Source organism: Prenolepis imparis, unplaced genomic scaffold (assembly GCF_030444845.1).
Source record: "Prenolepis imparis isolate NDT839.2.m4 unplaced genomic scaffold, iyPreImpa1.0 SCAF_8, whole genome shotgun sequence".
NCBI lineage: Eukaryota > Metazoa > Arthropoda > Insecta > Hymenoptera > Formicidae > Prenolepis > Prenolepis imparis.
Genome location: NW_028141166.1, coordinates 11531139 through 11554227, shown reverse-complemented (window position 1 = coordinate 11554227; position 23089 = coordinate 11531139). Strand labels below are relative to the sequence as shown.

The 23089-nt window shown below is 31.2% G+C and overlaps 2 protein-coding genes across 12 annotated transcripts in view; one reads left to right on the top strand and one right to left on the bottom strand.

Annotated features, from left to right (window-relative positions):
• Positions 1-7505, top strand: part of Nmdar2 (glutamate ionotropic receptor NMDA type subunit 2) — a 208911-nt gene extending 201406 nt beyond the window's left edge. For all 6 annotated transcript variants that reach the window (XM_083044909.1, XM_083044914.1, XM_083044910.1 and 3 more), the window contains one exon: positions 409-7505. In XM_083044909.1, coding sequence (XP_082901035.1) covers positions 409-466 — 58 coding nt within the window. In that variant the 3' untranslated portion in view covers positions 467-7505. The remainder of the gene's footprint in view (positions 1-408) is intronic.
• A 5968-nt stretch (positions 7506-13473) lies between these two features.
• The window catches only part of LOC145939409 (uncharacterized), a 94531-nt gene continuing 84915 nt past the window's right edge, over positions 13474-23089 (bottom strand). For all 6 annotated transcript variants that reach the window (XM_083043696.1, XM_083043691.1, XM_083043693.1 and 3 more), the window contains 3 exons: positions 21751-21863; positions 16186-16421; positions 13474-15873 (listed from right to left, as the gene is read on the bottom strand). In XM_083043696.1, coding sequence (XP_082899822.1) covers positions 15756-15873; positions 16186-16421; positions 21751-21863 — 467 coding nt within the window. In that variant the 3' untranslated portion in view covers positions 13474-15755. The remainder of the gene's footprint in view (positions 15874-16185; positions 16422-21750; positions 21864-23089) is intronic.

The window sequence follows — 23089 nt, the reverse complement described above, 5'->3', positions numbered from 1 at the left end:
ATTAAATTAAAAGCGTCACTGCTCAGACTGCGTTATATTTTACCATCGAAAATATAATAGAAATTTTTTATGTAATATTTTCTATCAGTGCTTTTATATATATAATTATTGTAATTATCTTTTTACATGCATATTATATGATCCTCCATCTCGCCTCTTCAGTTTCAATAATCAATAAGATGAATACATTATATGAATATTATATAAAACACACATTCTTGTATTTTTAAATATTCTTTAAATTCCTTCTTTTAATTCTTTAAATATTTAAAATACTTATTCCACATCAATCCTCTTCCGAATTTTTTATTTATTAGTCATGCATCGCGAGGTCATTTATTGTATTATTTAGAGATATATTAAATTCATTTGAGACTTTTTGCAAGAATAAGCTGTTGCCTGTCGTAGGATCCCGGATGACAGCGCAACTAGGACAGAAATCGCCGAAATGGAGACAGTTCTGTGATCGTAAGAGGATCGCCTTCAGTCGTCCGATCGCATAGCGCCGGAAGTGGAAGCGCGTGGACGGACTGCCGGGCCTCCGAAGACTCCAGAAATGACGCGATCTAACGCAAATCACGTCCTATTGTTTCTGTCTTGAACAACGAGTCCCATCCACATCAACTTCGGTCGAAGAGGCTAATCAGCTGATATTCGATTCTTAGTGTCATCGCACGCGCGACGAAACAACGAGTGAAGGAAAGTCGTCAGTGCCTGTCGATGATCGAGAGTCGACTGACGACTATGAAGCCTACGATCCGAAGATGTTTTATAATTCGAGGAAGTGCACTCTCGTGTTGACATTTGCGTTAACGTCCTCGAAACATGCATCCTTTGTATCCTTCGAAGTAAGTGTATTGAATGGGAAATACATTCGCGTATGGCGATTGTATTCGCGATAGTGATTGTTGCGAAAGAACCGTTTTTTAGAAATTACTGAATCTTTGTGACGCTGGAAATTATACTCGACAGTCGAGCCGGATTTCGGATCTTCGAATTCGATGGAATTTTTTTTTTTTTAATGCACAATCGATGAATTGTGTCATATCGATGTCGAAGCGTCGTATCTACGTAGTTGTGTCTACGTGCAAAGATTCCTTTCGAAATTTCAACCTGTGCCTAAAATCGTCTGGACGCGATCTTGACGCGTTGGTTGATCGATCAGGCGCCTTGAAGTATAGTTGAAACATTTCGATAGAAGCAAAGTGAAGACTTGAAATCTTTTGATACGCGATTATCTTTCATCGAGACAGTTAGTTTTTATTCATTTTTTTTTAAATTAAATATTTATGCATTTTTATAATTAAAAACATTACGAAGCAGACAAAATTTCGACAAAATTAAAAAATAAATATACATTCTATATACGGGTATTCATCAATAGGATTTCTATAATATAAAAGCAAAAACAACTAGGGGCATCACATTATCTATAAAACTTTTGTTTATTTTAATTCTAATTTCTTTATATATTTTTAATTATAATTATATATACTTTGTGATTATTTCGGATGTCTATTTCATTGTCATAATTTTTTGAAATAACTTTGTCTTTTTATTAAGAAAAAAAATATCAAGATTGTACTTTAATTTCTAATTTCTAATCAATTTTTACACTATATAGAGTTTCTTTTCTATCTGAGTCTATTTATTTTTTAAACATATGTATATATGAAACAAATGTTTTTTATCTTCTTATTTATATTCTGACATTTATATTTTATATGTAATAATTTATAATTTTTTAAAAGAATCGCTAATATGTGAGAGATACAAATGAAAAAATTGCAATGAAGAATTATATGATAATTGGAACCAAGATCAAATTTATGGAAGGAAAGGCACACGTTTATTCAGGCACCAGCAATGCAATAGATAGTTATGAAATTCCTAAATCTTTTAAAAAGAATACATTCAACTTTGTACGAACTCATGCCAGTTTCCAAATAAATGTCATACCGTAATACGTCGATCTGAATCGTCGACGTAGACGTTGACGCGAAAGAATCCAAAAAAAAATTAAACTAATCGATATCTTGATGGAAAATGTCAATGTGTACCATATATATGAAATACTTACATGATACCTAAGCATATGTATCGGATAAAGTTAGTGTAAAAATGAGTTGGTATAACTATAAATGTAGTATAACATATATACATATATGTCCATGTACATATATACATATACATATACATACATGTATATATTGTTATCATATATATATATATGATCAGCAATGAAATATTCTAAAACGGAACCTACTTTGAAGACATAACATGCTCAAACAAGAAGTAATATATAAATATGAGGTCAATCGAGCCACAATATGCGCGCGTATCGCGGAGTGTCAGGACTCGTTACTTGAAATTGAAGAAAGAAGATATATATGAAGCAAATCATAATCAACAATAAAAATATATACATACAGGCAACATAAATGCAACAAATCAAAAGATCACAAACCAAGAATTGGTGAATGTGAATTGTTTTATCTGTACTGTTGTGACGCGGTGCCTGAAATTACGATTTATGTCGAATATGCAGCGCGATCAATTGATAACAACTATTATTCTTACATCTTTTTCAAATATTTTTAAGACTTAAATTTTTGTAGGTTGCATAAATTTTTAATATTTAAAAAAATAAAAAACATAATGTCGTCGTGATCTTTGACACGTCCTGGCAATCCGCAATGAATCACGATTATTCGAGGTGACGAATCGAATCCCCCGAGCAAAGTCGAGTTTCACGTGCGCATTGAATTCGAAAATTAGAATTAAGATTTTATCACTTGTCGCTGTACATAATCGCATTAATTCGTATGGATTATAAAGTGCATTGCAAGTTATAGGGTTATTTTCCATTAAATAAAACGTAAAATATTCTCACGTTATACACAAAGTAAATTCATTTAATCACATAATAATGTATGTAAAGTACATTCTATAAAAAATATATTAGATATAATTATTTGCAATAAATTAAAACTGAATTTTTTAATTTTCTGAATTATTAATAAATCTAAATTATATAATTTTGATGATACAATTTTCTGAATTATACTTCCTACTTATACACATTAAATTAAAACAATTAATTAATTAAATAAAATATTAAAATATTAAAATTGAAGTAATCTTTATTTAATTTTTTTTTAAATTAGTACAGAAAAAATTATAAATTCTTACAACGAAAGTTACAACAATATTTAAAATTTTTGCACCGTTTATATTTATGTTTTGCTTTTATATACAAAATTATGCTTTCCAGGCTTGCAATGCACGTCAAGTTGTACGCGGAGAATATAAAATTCGGAGCGTGTTTCGATAGCTTACAAGAGTCTGGAGACGCTCACGATCAATTCCGCTTCATCCCATTTATTCTTATAAAATCATTAATTATATCCGTACTAATTATCGTGCGATGTGTGCGTGTGTGGATGAGTTAGGAGACGAATTTTCGTCATCCGGACAATTTTAAGAAATACGTTGCTATCAGAGAAAACCATATTGTTACTGTTGTTGTTAAAGATAAAAGGAAATGTTACGTTGTTAAGTCGAGATAATTATTCCCAGAGAATATTAGCACGATGTATTCGAGTCGTGATAATAATGGAGCCGGCAGGGTCGCTCGAGTTTCTATGTGCTCGGACATTCGTATAATTGATGATCTTAATCGTTTATACATGCTTGCACGTTTATTAAACATGTCAGAGAAATATATGTGCATAATATAAAAAAATTTTTATTTCTCATTACACACGAGTGAATTATACGCTCTGTTATATTGTAAAGATTTTATTATTTTAATTATTTTATTAAAACAATTTTATTAAAACTAAAATAATAATTTATAAAATTATTTTGTTTAAAATTTTTATAAATTTGTATAATTTTTTATATTTTATTATATAATTATTTTAATTATTATTATTTTGTCAAATAATCTCAGTCTTGATAAATCTTTTTTCAAGAGTATTAAAATTATATTTTTCTACAAATATTTCTACAATTTTTAAAAGACTTTATACAAAGCAGAAAAATACTCAGACGATGTTCGAGCCACTTAATAAATTATAAATGTAAATACGCAAAAAATATTTGAGTACTTTGATTAACCGATTACATCAATACTGCCAGCTCCAAGCTCTCATACACACTATACATATAATTCTAATTAAGCTTTTAAAGGAAAAACCCCTGTACATACCTTTTATCACACACCAAGCTTTCATTCTCGAAGGCTCCCTTGTGTGAGCGTGTGGAATGAAATTCAATCCTCTCATGGACTCAGAATAATGGAACGTGAAGATTTGTGACAAGAATCTTAGATCTTGGCATATAATACTTCAGAAGTGCATTCGTATGCGATTGCATATGCGAGATCTTTCCACACGCGCGACTCTTTCTCGCTTTCTACAGCAAAACATTCGTCTCCGTTGTTATAAATCTCGCACTAGTGAGTGCTTTCGCGTATGCATTCCTAAGCTTATCTCCTTCCCCCTTTTTCCTTTCTATAATTACGTTAATTCACATTCGAGCGTTCATATCTTGTCACAGACACAAATATCTCTTCGTCCTTTTCTATCGTAGAGTGTGCGCACTCGCGATTTATTCCGAGCTCAAACTTGCGAACTTTTCATTACATAATATATATCACGAATGGAGAATAAGCTTTTTAGATATTTACGTCGACAATAGCCTCCTTATGCTCACAAGTGCGATATCACGGAGTACCGTAATTTACGTTGACGCAATAATTAGCGACTCATTAACTTAATAAATCAGCTAATAAGATCAATGGAATGAAATAATATCGTAACGATTCGATTCATCGATATTAATGATTATTAATTAAACGTCAATGGAATATATCGAGAATCAATGTGAGTGTAATGGAAATTAATCCTATGGAAAAATTGTAACACATGTTCTTTGTCGCTTCTTTCAAATATCATCCAATGAATCGGAGTACGTAATTAACTTGAGCGTCTATTGAAACGATTAACGTCACGCGCGCGTTACGATTTAATCGATTGATTTTATATGTGAATATATAGATATACCGTGGGCCTTTATATATCGAATGTGATGTTAAAGCAGTCAGTATATTCATCGAGCGACGTATATTCCTCAAACACTGCCTAACTTTAACCTGGTTTTCATCGGCGGCGAGGCAGCATACGAATTGCAAAAAGGATTCAAATCGACCGCAGGACGATATAGAATCGATTCGCATTTATCAGAAGTTTGTTCTATCTTGCGAATAATATAATTGAGAATTATAAATGTAACAATTAACATTTCTAAGCAAAAAATTGTTTCTCACGATCTTATGTCACTAAAAAATTCGGTAAAAATGAGAGCGCTATTAAAAATAAAAATTAGATTGCATTGGTAAAAGTAACTTTGCGCAACAATATATATAAAATTGCAATTGTTATTTAATATTCGAGAAGATGATTTATTTATTAACATCAATTTTATATTATCCTCATTCATGTTGCTTCGATTAAGTATTTTATGCTAAGTAAAAGCATTTTTATTGTAGTGCGATGTTACTGCTATTGCAATTTAAGCTCATTTTACGCGGTATTGCATCGATACATATAAACTTGCGTCATATATTGAAAATGAACACAACTGCGAAACATTGTACAAATTTCCAGTTTCTAGAAAACCTATTTGTGGCGTTATTTTAACTAGAGCAGTTCAAAAACTCAACTCTTATTTATTTAATCAAATAATTTACAAGTTATTATGTAAATTTCAATTATAATGTAGATAAGAGAAGCGGTGCTTATAAGAACATGAAATCTATCATCGACAACGATTCATCAATCAAAGAGATTGCGAAGTCCCGAAAAAAATCACTGTGCGCACACACGAAATAGCGGCCTTAATAATTTTCAATATGGTAGTCGCTGCGAATTCCTCATACTTGTAACTAGTAGATGTATGCTGAATTTTTTCGAACCGATAGTGTAGATGGCGATCGACTTCCTTTCAAAATCTTCGTCGGACTCGAATTCCTCGCCTTTCAAACTTTCTATTGCTGGCCGAAACTCTTTCGATCACGATCTATAAGGTGAATTGTTGAAATAAAAACGTTTTGTTATATCAGGGAGAAAACAAAAGCGGAATATTGTTTATTGAAATCTATAAGAATTTATAGTTTTTAGAGAAATTTGTTTTCCGACAGATAAAATCATATCAATCACTCTGATTAATTAGTTGTTTAGTCAAAAACTTTAATAATATCAATGTAAATATAATATAAATCATATATGGCAATTTTCTATGGTAAGTTGAGATATATCTTAATTGATGTTTCATTGAACTAATCGAAAATTTTAAAAATATAAAAGTCATATAAATGTGTCAAAAAGGATAGCGATGCCACTTTTTATTATTATTTAAAACTTTACTTACGTTGCATCGCGCGAGGATCAATACAACGAATGAGAAAACGCCACTTTTTAACGATTTGTAGTCCAAAAATTATTTTATTTGAGATGCAAAAATTTTATATAGATAATTCAGTTTTTAATTATAATTTTTAAGTATACAATTATTATTTTGTCGTCATTATAATCAAAGAATTTCTTAAAATATTTTTAAAAAATTACATCTTTATATTTTATACTTTACTATGGAAAATTTCTATCTATATAAAGGAAATATTTTCAAGGAGTGTACTCGCGCGAGTCAATAAATGATTTAATGATCGAAATCACCCGATTGCTACATCGAAACGGTTACGGCTACGCTCTCGGAGCGCATTATCGTAAAAAAACAAAAGAATTTTAACCCTTAGATTAGATACTACGAAACCACCAAAGGCGTCGCACCTATATAAGGGTCGCGCCGTTTTGTGCCAACCGAAAGATTGCTGTGACATCACAATTAGAGGTATCATATGAGTATGTGTATACCAAAGGTATATGAACGTGTGTTGTATATCGTACTCGTCGGTGTACTTGTACCATAAAGAAAGATCCTCCTTCGCTCGATGAATCCTCTCGTCCTTACTCTCCGTCTTCGTCGCGTTGAGGATTAGGATTAACAAACAGAGAATCTTAGGATTAGCTCTTTAGTAAACGCGGCTTGGAAATGAAACCTCGCGAGACCTTGTGTGGTAAATATTTAATAAGGGTTCCTCCTACCCTTCTATTTTGTCTCTATCCCCGTCTGTCTCTTTTGAGGAAAATTGTACTCGCGTTTCTAATCCAAGAGAGGAAGAGGGCGAAAGCAGAAAGACTGTCGCGATATCGAAAAGCAAAACTTTAATTCGATCAGAAGGACGACGTTCGTAAGTTTCGCGGCGAGGCGAAAGGACGAGGGTGAAACTCGAACGGGACGAACAGGATTACTTCACGATTGGAGCGTTTGTATCTGTTAGCATGCACGCCTTGACGGGACGCGCGAACGATAAGGGCTTATAAGAAACATACGTGGCACGTGATTGTATGTTGTTTCCAATAAAACATTGTTGTTTTGTATATTATTGCTCCTGTGCTTTTTAATCAAACGTTATTATCTTTTTCTGTATTCGATACCTTCTCATGTGAAATTGGACCAATACAAAATATAATAGCACGTAATGTATCAGATATGACATGTGCTAGACAAAAACTATAACAATAGGCCAGAATTCGTTAAAATAAATTAAAATAACAATAATACTATCAAAACTAAATAAACACATAATATGTAATGACTGGTCAACTTATTTAAAATATAAATATACAGATAAAATTAGCTATGTAAACCTAGCACTCGACTTTTTAAAAATTAATTTTTTAAAATGAAAAATGATAGCATTTCGTTTGTAGTTGTTTGTAGTAACAATAATTTCGTTTGTAGTTTTATCAATTAATAAATATAAAAAATTTTTTAATGACTCGCACCCGACATTGAGATATCGCAAATCCGCTTGCGCAGTCTTCTTTAGAATCGTTTGTAGTTGTTTGTAGTGATTTTCCTTTCGTTTGTAGTTGAGCGGTTAAAACAAACAACTACAAACAACTATAAACGATTCTAAAGAAGACTGCGCAAGCGGATTTGCGATATCTCAATGTCGGGTGCGAGTCATTTAAAAAAATTTTTTTATTTATTAATTGATAAATCTACAAACGAAATTATTGTTACTACAAACAACTACAAACGAAATGCTATCATTTTCCGTTTTAAAAAATTAACTTTTAAAAAGTCGGATGCTAGGTTTATATAGCTCGTCGTGTGCGAATAAAATTTTATTACTTTATCAATAGAATTTATTATTTAAATATTTGTAAATAAAGTTTTAAAAAAATTGTAAGAAATGATAACATTATTAATGCTATTATCGCGATATTTGTCGAAATTATTCGAACGAAGAATAAAAGCGTGCAGGGATGAAAAGAGTTCGGACGCGTTACAATTGTCGCTTATATCGGACGGATAATCACTGAAATCGGCTGACCAGTGCTACTTTCTATCCCTGATTAATCGCCAGACTCGGAAAAAATCACTTTCTCATTATTATTGCTTATGTACATTATATTGCGTATTATAGGCGCGTATAATATGACTCATTCGAGCGAGATTTGTTAAATAATTTTATCGAAACGCTCATATATACATAATGTTATATAATATAAAACTTTCTGTTTTTTTTTCCCCCGATTTCAAATATCAAACGGTAAGAGTTTTATACGTCGTGTGAGCTATGTTAACCTAGCACCCAACTTTTTAAAAATTAATTTTTTAAAACGGAAAATGATAGCATTTCGTTTGTAGTAACAATAATTTCGTTTGTAGTTTTATCAATTAATAAATAAAAAAAATTTTCAAAATGACTCGCACCCGAAATTGAGATATCGCAAATCCGCTTGCGCAGTCTGCTTTAGAATCGATTGTAGTGATTTTCCTTTCGTTTGTAGTTGAGCGGTTCAAAAGTTATAAACAATTGTTTATTCGTCCAAGAGGTATATTTGTTAATTTTAAAGATATCGCAAATCCACTTGCGCAGTCTTCTTTAGAATCGTTTGTAGTTGTTTGTAGTGATTTTCCTTTCGTTTAGCGGTTCAAACGTTATAAACAATTGTCTATAACTTTTGAACCGCTAAACTACAAACGAAAGGAAAATCACTACAAACAACTACAAACGATTTTAAAGAAGACTGCGCAAGCGGATTTAAAAAATCTTTAAAATTAACAAATTTACCTCTTAGACAAATAAACAATTGTTTATAACTTTTGAACCGCTCAACTACAAACGAAAGGAAAATCACTACAAACAACTACAAACGATTCTAAAGAAGACTGCGCAAGCGGATTTGAAAAATCTTAAAAATTGACAAAGTTAGCTCTTGGACGAATAAACAATTGTTTATAACTTTTGAACCGCTCAACTACAAACGAAAGGAAAATCACTACAAACAACTACAAACGATTCTAAAGAAGACTGCGCAAGCGGATTTGAAAAATCTTAAAAATTGACAAAGTTAGCTCTTGGACGAATAAACAATTGTTTATAACTTTTGAACCGCTCAACTACAAACGAAAGGAAAATCACTACAAACAACTACAAACGATTCTAAAGAAGACTGCGCAAGCGGATTTGAAAAATCTTAAAAATTGACAAAGTTAGCTCTTGGACGAATAAACAATTGTTTATAACTTTTGAACCGCTCAACTACAAACGAAAGGAAAATCACTACAAACAACTACAAACGATTCTAAAGAAGACTGCGCAAGCGGATTTAAAAAATCTTTAAAATTAACAAATTTACCTCTTAGACAAATAAACAATTGTTTATAACTTTTGAACCGCTCAACTACAAACGAAAGGAAAATCACTACAAACAACTACAAACGATTCTAAAGAAGACTGCGCAAGCGGATTTGAAAAATCTTAAAAATTGACAAAGTTAGCTCTTGGACGAATAAACAATTGTTTATAACTTTTGAACCGCTCAACTACAAACGAAAGGAAAATCACTACAAACAACTACAAACGATTCTAAAGAAGACTGCGCAAGCGGATTTAAAAAATCTTTAAAATTAACAAATTTACCTCTTAGACAAATAAACAATTGTTTATAACTTTTGAACCGCTCAACTACAAACGAAAGGAAAATCACTACAAACAACTACAAACGATTCTAAAGAAGACTGCGCAAGCGGATTTGGAAAATCTTAAAAATTGACAAAGTTAGCTCTTGGACGAATAAACAATTGTTTATAACTTTTGAACCGCTCAACTACAAACGAAAGGAAAATCACTACAAACAACTACAAACGATTCTAAAGAAGACTGCGCAAGCGGATTTGCGATATCTCAATGTCGGGTGCGAGTCATTTTGAAAATTTTTTTTATTTATTAATTGATAAAACTACAAACAAAATTATTGTTACCACAAACAACTACAAACGAAATGCTATCATTTGCCGTTTAAAAAAATTAATTTTTAAAAAGTCGGGTGCTCGATTCACATAGCTGATAAAATTCAATACTCAGAATATCATAAGATATTCTCTCATATATGATTCTTATTATAATATAATAATCATTTATTATGCATACAATCAAAAAACATGCAAATTTTGCACATTAACTTTCTTCGATATTTTTTCACTACCTACATTTTTATTTGTGAACACTTAATTATTTTATATTATCTATATACTATGTATAAACATTTATGTTTGATGCAAATATTTTTATTGCGTTAATATGTATTTTTGATACTTATCTTTAGAATATCATTATCAATTGTTGAAATTGGCGATTCGTGATTCCTCGATTGCTGGTAAGAGAGAAAAGGAAAGAGAAGTTAGTGTTCAGTGATTTTGTAGAAATTTAGAATGCACAATAAAATATCATGCACGTATTATCTTAAAGAAAATGTATATTGATTTTGATATTTCAATCTTTATTAAATGTTTACTTTTATAATAAATGTGTTACAATTAATTTTCAAAATAAATTTCTATTTAAACTATAAATAATATGCCAAATAAAAAATAAATCTAATAGTGAGATGTGAATCGCATTATATGTATATTCTTTCGTTCTTTAATCAAATAAATTAATATATGAATAAAGCATGAAATTGCTGTTTGTTAATTATAGAAAAAAATCATATTAATTTCCTTGTTATATAGTTCTCTAGCATTAAATTTTTTATATGTAATCTAAAATCAATAAATCAAATTTATGCAAAAGGCGGCGCATAAAACAATTCTTACTCAACGATATATAGATCATACTGTCATCGATTGCAATTTACACGATTTATGCAAAGAAGCACATAAAACTAAATTGTTTTGTAATTTATCTCAAATGTAGAAATAATGTGCAATTTTTTTCTAGTTCGCGCGATATCGCCGCGAATAGGTTTCGCGGCCGTATCAGCATCGATAGAGGCGAAACTACGAAAAATCGCGCTACGATCCTCCGATAAAAATCTGAGAACCCGGCCACGGCGGATGCATGCTAAAGATTTCATGTGCATCGTATCGTATTACGATAGGTCCACGCCATAAAGAACAAGAGCGACCCCACTGTCGCATTGTATTGCATGCGCATTGTTGCATACTGTACGTTGCGTTTACGACTCCCTACGGGATACCCCGTCGCTTCTCCCCGGCACGAATCTGCATTTATTGCCACCTAAATAAAGTCCCGTGGCATAAATTCCTCGTTATAGCGTACCGGTCCAACGACCGGCGCAAATAAAACGAATCTAAATATATATCCAAAGTGTGATGCGTGCCTCGCGTTCCTTTTATCGCTCATACCTGTGCAAAACGACCAAACGAAAGACGAAGCATAGAATCGATGTATTTTCCAACAATGTGAATGAGGCTACATGAAGTATGAAAAATGTTTACCCGGTACGTAGACGACTCTGTTATCGCGGAGATGTTGTTACGCGTATTTACGAACTCCATGAAAAATAGGCGAGCTGAAAAAGAATTTATTTTGCGTTGACAATTATACAGAGAATCGAGCATTTTACATCACAGATACAATTTTCTTTACGATATATACTTTTATTTTAATTTATCTATTTTATTGTATACGCTCTTTTCATACAAACGCTTTTTGGAAATTTTATATTAATCATTAATCATGATGCGCTTTAATGCCGAGACCTGCAATGTAATTTTACCTTGGGAAATTGCAGACGCGAATTCGCAGCGAAATTTATTTTACTCGATTATGGCAACATCTTATGTAACGTTATACCTATGTATCTACGACGCACGATTCTCGTTACCTACCCTTCTCTTATTCTACCCTTCAGATACCCAACTACTCTTTCAACCTCCTTCTATTTTCTTCTTCCTTCAACTTGTTCTCTTCCACTCTGCTTTCGACACTGATGTTTCCCAGAGATGGCGAAAAATCGACAGAACTACTAATTGGTTCTGTCAATCTAGATGAGAAAAGGAAGCGGGACATCCAGGTGGAAAGAGTTCTGTTGGAAATGCCAAAGCTCGACCGGAAAGATTCGTAGCGATAGTAACATTCCTCTGCAATTTCCATTAAAGGAGCGCAAATGTTCCATTTTCTTCTTTCAATTAGTAATGTAATATTAATAGTGTAAATGTTACAATAGGTTAATATGTTTTTTTATTATAAAAATAATTTGGTCAAGATTAAATCATACATGTTTAAGATTTAATGTAGACTTTAAAAATTTCGTAATTTTTTAATATGTGATAAGAAATATTAAATTTTTTGTAACAATTTTTAAATATTTAATCTTTTTACGAGAAAATCAAGTAGGTTTTCATTTTCTTTCCTTAATAAAGAAAATTAAATTAAGAATAAGACAACTAAATAATTAATAGAACGTATTGCCAAAAAAATTCATTAGATATAAAATAATATATCAGAAGAAATATATAACTAAAATAATGTATAAAAAGAGAAAAAAGAGGAAAAAGAGGAAAAAGAGAGAAAAAAGTGAAGACCAAAAAGACCGTGGTTAGATAAATTATTATGACTATTAAAATATTTATCTTTTTATTTATGATGTAGAAATAAATATGTGTGTGCGTGTATGTGTGTGCGTGTGTGTGTGTGTGTGAGAAATGTAATAATAACATACTTTATGTGTACCATTTCCAATTCTCGCATATCTAATATAAATAATTTACGAACAAACGATATTTTGCTGAAGTAATTTCGAAAATGGAATAATAATATTTAGGGTGGAATTTATCAGAAAATGGATGAATTAATTAATTGAGAGACTCGTGATACACAATTCCAAAGCCAGTTTTCACAAATTATATTTAATATTAAAATGAGTGTGTAAATGTTCTCAATTCTTTATTAATAAACAAGCGGAAAAGGTAGGGATTTTGATCATTGGAGCTTTAATAATATATTATAATAAATGGGAAACAAATGAAAGAGGCTTGAATATACAAAGAATGGAAAGACGTGTATCAGAGCATAATTTTGATTTTATTATTTAGCGCTAAATAATGCCATGTACAACATTGCTCTGTGAAATTTCTGATGCGACGGCGAATACATATAGAATACAACAACGAACTCTCGTTTCATTTACCACGACGGCTAATTACTGTGCGTAATCTATTTCAATGCTTATTATTTATACCGCGACCTAATTAATGCAAATCGTAATCGTTATGTTGTCGAACAAACTGAATTTTTATTCATTTATATCTGCAACTCGTTTATATTTATAGTAGTAAAGATAATAAGAGTATAAGAGATTTATATATTATTTTTAAAAGTAAATTTTCTAAGAAATATAAAGTCAGAAAAATTTTAAATTATCAAATATAAAATTTAAATTTACTCTTTAAATTACGCAGACCATCAGGAGCTCAAAACGTATACATAGATAGCATATAAGAATGCTCTTGATAATCTTAAATATTCAAAAATTTAAAAAGTTAGCAACTCAAATCTCGAATAGAAAGTATAAAAATGTGACTTTTAGATTCATATACATATTTAGGATTTTAAAAATCCTAGATTGCATAGAATTAAATATAAAATAGAAACACACAAAAGATCTTTAATTTTTTATCTCTGGAATTTTTAAATTTGAAAACTACAAAAATAATAACGTATAGAGCCAATTATTAAAAATAATCCAATAGTTTAAATTATATTGATAAATGTTAGAATCGTCAAGATATAGTAACAGTGACGCAATTACTGTCTATTAAAAATATGTGTTGTAAAAGAATTTCTAACAGTGAATGTACATATGATAAGTATTTAAACTTTAAATGATTGCATTTCTCAATATCCGAATGCATTACAGCATCATTAGAATCTTTTGGTTTATTCATACTACTAGCAATATTATACTCCCAGAGTAAATCACTATCTATTGCAGTTTAATATATACAATTTGCATATTTATATACATATATGTTACTTGTAGTGTTGGTATAACATATTTAAGAAACAAGAAACTAAAATATATAGTGAAGTTTCACATACACTCGTGAAATTAGTAGGTGTCGAAAGAAACTATTCGGTTTATTTCGTGCATAAATCGGTGAATTGAGTCTATCATTAGTCTATCATATCTAATTTTTGATTCAATTAAAAACATATCTCTCTCCGCAACAATATTTGCGCGATCAAAATAATTTTTCATGCACGTTTATTGGCCGTAAATCATCTAGCGATTACGACACGCCTTTAATATCTAGGATATACGTGTTAATTAACCTATATTTCACTGGAGAAATAATTAATTAATATATGATATCACCATGCGTCAAAAGCTTTCAGATTTGCTATAATCGAAGAATCGATAGTTTAAGAATCGGAATTATTTCACATAGATAAATCATTTCGTAATAGTAATTAGTATTAATAATTAACACAAACATAAGAATATAATTTATAACAGCGATATATTTAAATGCCTATTTTAGAATTTTTATTTATTTAAAATCAATTAAAAAGAGCAATATCTAAACTTTGAAGTTACATTAGTTGATCGACTCTTCGATTGCAATAAAGCTTTCGCGTGTCGATGTGTAGTTACTTGATAGAAGCGATTTAATTATATTTTAGAAATCTCGACAAGTATATCAATGGCCATATAAGTATTAATTCATTTTAAAAAATGTTCTTCTTATACACAGCTATTTAAATTAATTCTAACAGAAGATGTAATGTTTGTAAATTATTTTACCACTAGAATATATAAAAATGCAAAAAAAATTATTTCAACATTCATGCTTTTTAATATAAACAATACAAATATAAATCATATCATTATATATATTTGCTGTAAAATTTTAAATAAAATTTAAAATAAGACCTTTTAAAAAAGTACGTAAGAACCGAAATATACTGCATATAATCCAGCACCCGCGCGTTTAGAACCGCTTCTGCACAAAAGATGAGCAAATCGTTTTTATCATCCGACACTAGGTAGGTCGCTTGGTGATACTTTTACGGAAAGAACTGACTGAACTGGATGTCGTTTCACGCACACGTGAATGCCGGATGCGGAAAACGTGACAACGGTAACGACCGGCTAATCGCGCGTAGTTTTCAGTCCGAGCGCACATGTCACATTTCAAATTTCTCTCTCTTTCTCTCCTGTTAAGTCCACGAAAACAAACGGATGACCAACGAGAACGTCACACGCAGCTTTCTCGAGGATCATCCTGAGAACACGTCACGAGTCGCGCAAATGCTCACTCGCACGTGTACTTCCTCCCTTTCCTTTACCTTTCGCGCAAACTCATCACTGCACTTCACAGACGAAGAAAGTCTCGAAGCTGCAGGGACTGTCGTTCCATTTGAGCCCTTTGCCATCCCTGTTCCAGAGCTCCAGGCAATGCTCTTCTTCGCCATTCTCGTATCTGAACGCGAGTAAGAGCGTTAGATAAAGTTTGCGTAGTTTTTCTTTTGCGAAATAAATCTAATAATGTATATTATGTTATATGTATACACATATATATTAGACTGGCTCTTATTTAATCTTGATCAAAATTGTTTTTCGAATTTTTTCCGCAATCCTCTAGAATGTATCCAATCCACAAAAAAATAATCTCCAACGAATCTCTATCGGAAACGAGCTCTGATATTCGATTTTAAGTCAATTATATCGCAAGAGGAGAATTGCGATCAATATCAGGAGGAATGTAAATTGTTCGCGACCAAAGCATTCTTACCGGAAATTATTTGGTTCGCCGACGTTCCAATTCTCGAACGTGATCGGCCTGCCGTTCGCCATCCAGAAGAAGGTTCCTTCCTCAGCCTGATCGGTGCCGGACGTCCAAAAGTGTTCATGACCAAGACCGAAGTCTTTGATATGCTTCTCGAGCCTGTCATTCTCCTCCTGTGAAGCTATACTTGCCAAATGCATTCCGTGATAACGGCAATATTGCGAAGCTCTGTACCAGTTTGCCTGCAACGCAGAATGGAGGTAAAATAATTCCTTTTTTACAACTCTATACAGTACTTTATACACAGTACATCTCTAAAGATATACATATATATAATTTAAAATAAATTAAAAATTAATGTATTATTGTAGTAATGAGTTGTCATTAATACCTACTTATCGTAAATTGAGTGAGTATTGTTAACGTCCAATGTTTTATACAAATAATGTATCAATTATTTATAATGTTAAATAATAAATTAAGTAATTATAATTGGTAATAATGCAAAACGAATAATCGTGAAAGAGGAGTGTTATAATCTAAATCATGTTAATCTCTATAATAATAATTATAATAAAGAGAAACGGAGTTATTTATAAATTGTGTAAGTAAATTATAGTGTTTAGAGGTAAGCTGCCCTTAATGCTCACATATAACGTACGTGTTTGTCATTCATTGTAACAGATTGATCGACATTAATAACAGCACGTACATAGTGTGAGCTCATATTGATATTCACACTAAGGTTACATAATCACCATTCTGATACCGATTACGAGAGATCATATTCGAGAACAATGTTTGGAATATTACTGATATGTAATGAAATCTATTCAATTCAACATGTTAATAATCCCAAAGTATTACAGTACATTAAATTATTATACGCAATTTGCAATAAAATATCTAGCAAGCTATATAAAGATTATTTTTTCGTGAATAATCAAATAAAATCATATATAGAATGCAGTTTGTTTTTTAAATACAAAAGGCATATTTTAAACAAATTGAATTACTATTTTTCTGTAAATATAAAAAGACAAATCTTGCCAATAACAATATTTTTGATGCAAATACAATTTTAAATTTAAAATAATCATTATTAATAAAAAAGAAATCATTCTCCTTTAATAAGAATCAGACAAAATTTTGTCATACAAATATAAAAAGCAGTTTCAAACTTTTTCCAGAATGTTTTGGATCTAAGTTTTTTTTTATTTTTTCATGATTTTTAATTATTTTTTTCTTTACAATTATTATAGACCATTATGTACATACATATAGTTTGTCTTTTTTTTTCAGTTAACAATAAGTGAAATTATCAATGCGATACTGTTTAAATATCTCACTCAGACCATTTATAATGGCTCAGATATTTGCTAGTAATTTACGTGTTATAATATTTTATTGCAATTAAACAAAAATCCGGTGATTATACGGTGTGCAAAGTTATATTTCGGAATTTCAATATTACGTAACGCGCTCGCACCACATATCGATTATCGTAGGTAACTGGGGGGTCATTATGTGTTTTTTACGACGACAGCACTTTGCAGAAGCGCGAGTATCGCTGGTTTCGCAGGAAAATAGTCCTTTACGAGCATTTAAAATTTCCTGACAACTCGAAATCGTATAGTAGTATTCGCGCTTAGCCACTGCAAGCGATCATTTAAGTGCAAAGTAGTCATCGTACATCATTCTTAGGTATATTTACAAAATTCTTGATAAAAAAATATTTTTTTTTTCGCGATAATCACTAATCATACGCAAAATCACGCGAGAAAAAGTTGCAAAATATAGATCAAATTATATGGCTATTTGTGATCTTCAAAGTTTCTTATCTGCATAATTAGAACGTATAATGGACGTTTACCGAGAGACTGGATTATCCGCTTGAAATTCCGTGGAAACAACAATGCGGCTTATGAAACGCGTTTATGCAGCAACTGCTCCGCACATTCTACTAGACATACAGCGAGAGACTTTTCATATATCCTGGATATTTTGGTAATCCCGCAAAATTATCATGTCCTTTCAGACAAAATTTCGCAATAACAATATTATGTTAATTAACTTAAATTTACCGACTATTGTAACTCATACATACATTTTCCATTATTATTATTAATAAAACGATTATTTATTTTATTATTTGAGAAGAGTATTATATATATTATAAATAAATATAATATCTGTGTGTGTCAATATCTATATAAAATGTTTATTGTAATCTCTAATAAAATCCTTATACGAACTCACAAAGCATTTATATAAAGTAATTATCGTAATTTAGAAAGAATTTTATATATTTTGCATGTTTTGTGGACCTTCAGTTAATTAATTAAAAACATTTGCCCGGTTTAACATCGTTGGTAATTATCAATAATTAATAAATTTATGTAAATTATTTATCTTAATTGTCAACTCTTGATCTCCATATTTAACATAATTCAAATTAAAGTTGCTTTTAATCAATATATTAATTTATAGAAATTAATTTGTTCAATAAATTTATAAAATTGATAACACAAAAATGTATACTTGTAAAAAGTATGCTTAAAATTAATTTATTTAAAAAAATAATTCTAATAAAATTTTTATACACATATATACTCTCTTATATCTGTTATAATATTTATCGCTATTATAATTATATAAAAAAATATCTTTGCTTTAATTGCTTTATCATATGTAATCTCAAAATTGTCACTGCAAATTGCATATTTTCTCTTGCAACTTTTATTGATTATTCTTCGTTGTAACGATATTTGATGTATTTATCAAAACGTATACTATGTGTATACCTTTCGCTTAATCGTCCAAAAAAAATTTATTCAAGAGCATATTAGTAAATATTGCCTTTCGCATTTTTTATCAACGTCAATGATGCCGAATTTTGTCGTTGCTATCTCGACGCTTTTTTGCCAATTCGGCCGAAGGCACTTACACGGGACAGAGTAGAAAAAACGTGTAGGACGCGAAAAATCGCATGTTACCTGCCGGGAATGCAAATAAAGGGCAAAATAAATAGAAGCGTCGTCTCGCGATTACACCGGAGCCAACGTTGCATTCCCTCTTCACTTGCATCGACACGAAACCATCGTTACTCGTGCATGACAAACTCGCTTCATGTTTCTTAAACGAAACAGTAATAGTGTGTAACAATCGACGACGAGCTATAGGTGTTTTGGAATCTGATACCGTCTTTTATTGGGAAAAACTCGCTAGCACTGGCAGCACTGAGTGTTTGAAGCGTATTTCATTGATAATATTAGTGAACATGTTTTAAGTGCTGCACATTTCATTGGGAATGCAAAATGCTCTCAGTGCGCACTGAGTGCAGTAAAAGTGGCCCCGAGTTTGAAGGCCGGGGCCACTTCAGTGTTATACTGTTTGAATTTAAACTGTCACTGTTATTGTGACAAGAAATATTCAATATTTTATAATTTAAATATATTTATATTAAATATTTTATAATTATTAAATATTAAATATTTTTTCTCAAAACTGAGTTCAAAAAACATATTTCATTGAGTATGCAAAACTAGCTAGAACTGATGGCGTTTCATGTAACGCCGACAAAAAACTAAAAAATTAACGGATACTAACAATGAGTGCCAGCGAGTTTTTCCCAATAGAAGACGCTATGAGAGATCTGTATACATGCTTCATGATGCAAAACGCATATCGTGGGGAAAGACAATGAGAATCGAATATTTAAAAAATAAAGCTATATGTGTGTTATAAATTACAGCATATTTTTTTCTCTTAAGAGAAAATAAAATTTGAAATTACAAATATTATGTTCCTACAAAAATAATATAAATTCTTACGTCCATGTTTTTAATTACTAAAATTTAATTAATTTTCTTGTTTTTTTTAAATAGTTGAGTTTTAATTTCCTTCTTGTTCGTAAACATAAAAACAATAATAAAAATAAAATTTATTTGGATGCAATTTGTTTCAGAATGCAATTCTTGCTCAGTGAAGCAAGCAGTTTGATAAATGATAATCGTACATGAATTTTCTTTGGTGTATTAATATTTTGTTTACAAAGCAATATAAGATCAACATTTATTGTTATTTTAAATATGCGTTTGAATGATGTAAACATCATATAGAACAATCGAGTATAGAATAGTAAAAGCCAAATAAAAGTCCTTAAAGTAGAGTCTGAACATTATCCGATTTCTTATGAATTTTTAATGGATAGGATTTTTTTTTATCAAAAATGACGAAATTAAACAGAAATATTGAAAATTTCAGCATTGTAATTAATCTATAAACGCTAGTGTAGCATTTCTAATTCTTTATCGCCATTTCCAAAATTACAGCAGTGTCTAGACTCTAACTTACGAATCTTTAGATCATAAGTGGAAGGTGCGCAATCTAGAAACTTGACTTTGACCTCGAAACCGCTAACTTTCCTAACTTAAATAAGTTTTCTATCGAGGAACGAGGAAGGCAACATTCTCTATTGCTAAGAGGACCCAGAAAATTTGCCATCTTCTCGTCAATTTACTCGAAAAGTTGGTTGCTACAGGAAGTACAGTTGTTCCGCAAGGTCTCGATTAACAGCCACGATGTCGTTATTTATTTGCGAAACAAAGAGGGCTCGTTCTCAATGTGATTCAATTAAAAGAGCGGATCAAGAGGGAAAGAGAGACGCCACTTGCTCTCTTCTTCCCGCTTTTATTGCGAGAAGTCCGTTTACACGAGCGTCTTTACACCACCCACTTCAAGCAAGATCGCAGCGAAGCCGGATTTGCACCGACGGAATTGCGAAATCCATGTTAATAGCGCGCGTGAGTCAATAAAAGCTCTCAGATTATCCGAGAAGCCGTAATAAGGGTGAGCCTAATCGATACGATTGTGTTCGCGCGTGAAAGGACATGCATTAAACATGTCAGAAGCAGGAATGTCGCTCTGAAAGACTCGCGTGAGATCACGCATTACCTACGTAATCATCGAGACATTTACGTGCCTCCGTGCTGTCGCAAATTTTATAAAAAGAAAACTTGAAAAATAAATTATAATTAAAAAGTAAGGCACAAATATAATTAATTATATTTTCTCTGTGAAAATTTGTAATCAATATCGTTTAACATTAGAGATTATGAAAAACTATATGTAAACATCAAATTGAAAAGAAGAAAAAATGTCAAATGTGTTATATTGTAACTGAAAAAATTTCTTCATAATAGTAAGTTTGACGTTTGACAACCTGAAATCACTTTTGCCGGGAACTCCTTCAATATTCTTTTACGTGCCACATACGTCGTTTTTTTTATGACGTGTTTCATTCTCTTTCTCTTATCACGCGAGCTTCTTTGTTGTGTCGCAACCAACACAGGGTCACTGTTATCCGGAAAGACTTTTACTACGCTGGTTCCCGGCATTCGATGCACCATAAAACCGTCCGTGACGGCAAAGCCAGAAAGTTACGAGCTCGGAAATAATTTGATAAAGTCCGAGAAGGAAAGACAGAGTGAGAGAGAGAGGGAGTGCGAGAGAGTCGGGTTGGGTCAACGGTTTGGTTAGATAAATCAGCGTAACTGGCAGGAACGATACCTTGAAGAAGATCCCCAGATAGTATCTCTTCTCCCCTAGTTTCAGCAGAGGCATCGTCCATCTTGAAGCCGCCAAGCTACCGCTGTGCTCGTCCACACAGTTTGGACAGTCGTCTGCGAAGAAAATGAAGAGGCTATTAATATCGATACGTGTATTTAAGCAGAAGGGATGATAAAAGAGATGGAGTACTCTCGCCTATATATCACACAATAGTATAACACAAATAATAAACTTACATGCATAGAAATAGTTTCCATACGTTGAAATTAAAATTTATAAAATGCAAGAAAATATACATTTTTTTCTGTATCAAATAAATATCAATTTTATTTAATGATATAAGTAGTGCAAAACTTGATTAAAAGGTATTTCCAAAAATTTCCAAATGCAAAAAAGTTAATACGTAACAACAATTTAATACCAACGCGCGCTAATTTATTTTAATAAAATAATAATTAAAACAATATTTTTTTATAAATATAAATTTCTTTATAAATTTATATAAGTTTCTAAAATTTATAACAAAAAATAATCTTATATGTTGTCATGGCAACCAATTAAAAATAATACTCCATATTAATAACTTTGTGAATTTTGATATTATACAATATTATTATAAAATTGTGTAATATTATGATATAAAGCTTCGATTTATCATGCATTTTAGAAAAAATGTGTCAGTTTTCTACTATTTCTTTCCATATCCATAAAAGTTAACTCATAGCCTTGTGATTTGTTATCTGTCTCCAAAAAATGCGCCTCCATTAAAAATCTCTTGACATATATTGGCTTTCTCATAAATTTCCACCCACCGCCAGCAAAACATATATCGGCGAGATATATATATTTTGCAAATCAATAAAAAGAAATTGATTGGTTTGCATTGCTTAAGTGATGACACTATACTCGTTACTTTTTGTAAATAATTTAAAAATGTCCGCAATATTTTATAATTCACAGGTTGAGAGATTAATATTTGCCTATTTGCGCCTAGAATAATACAACAAATTTTTATGCGGCAACAATAAAATTAATTCGCTTCACCAAAATTAGTTCACGTTGATCAAACTTGCAAATATAAAAAAAATCATAATTGTAGAAAAAATTAGATGGCGCGAAGTTTCACAACGATTTTTTTTCGATTGTTGTTAATACTTTTTTAATCGGTATAATCAGTTTCTCCGACCATGTGCGTACTAGGAAAACGCGGCAATTGCACTCAAGCGACCGAGGACTTCGCCAATTGCAATTACGCAATGCGGAAGAGGTCACGCGTGTGTGTACACACGGTTGCCTCGCGTTTCTGCGTTCGTACAAAACATTGTCGATGTTAAAGCGG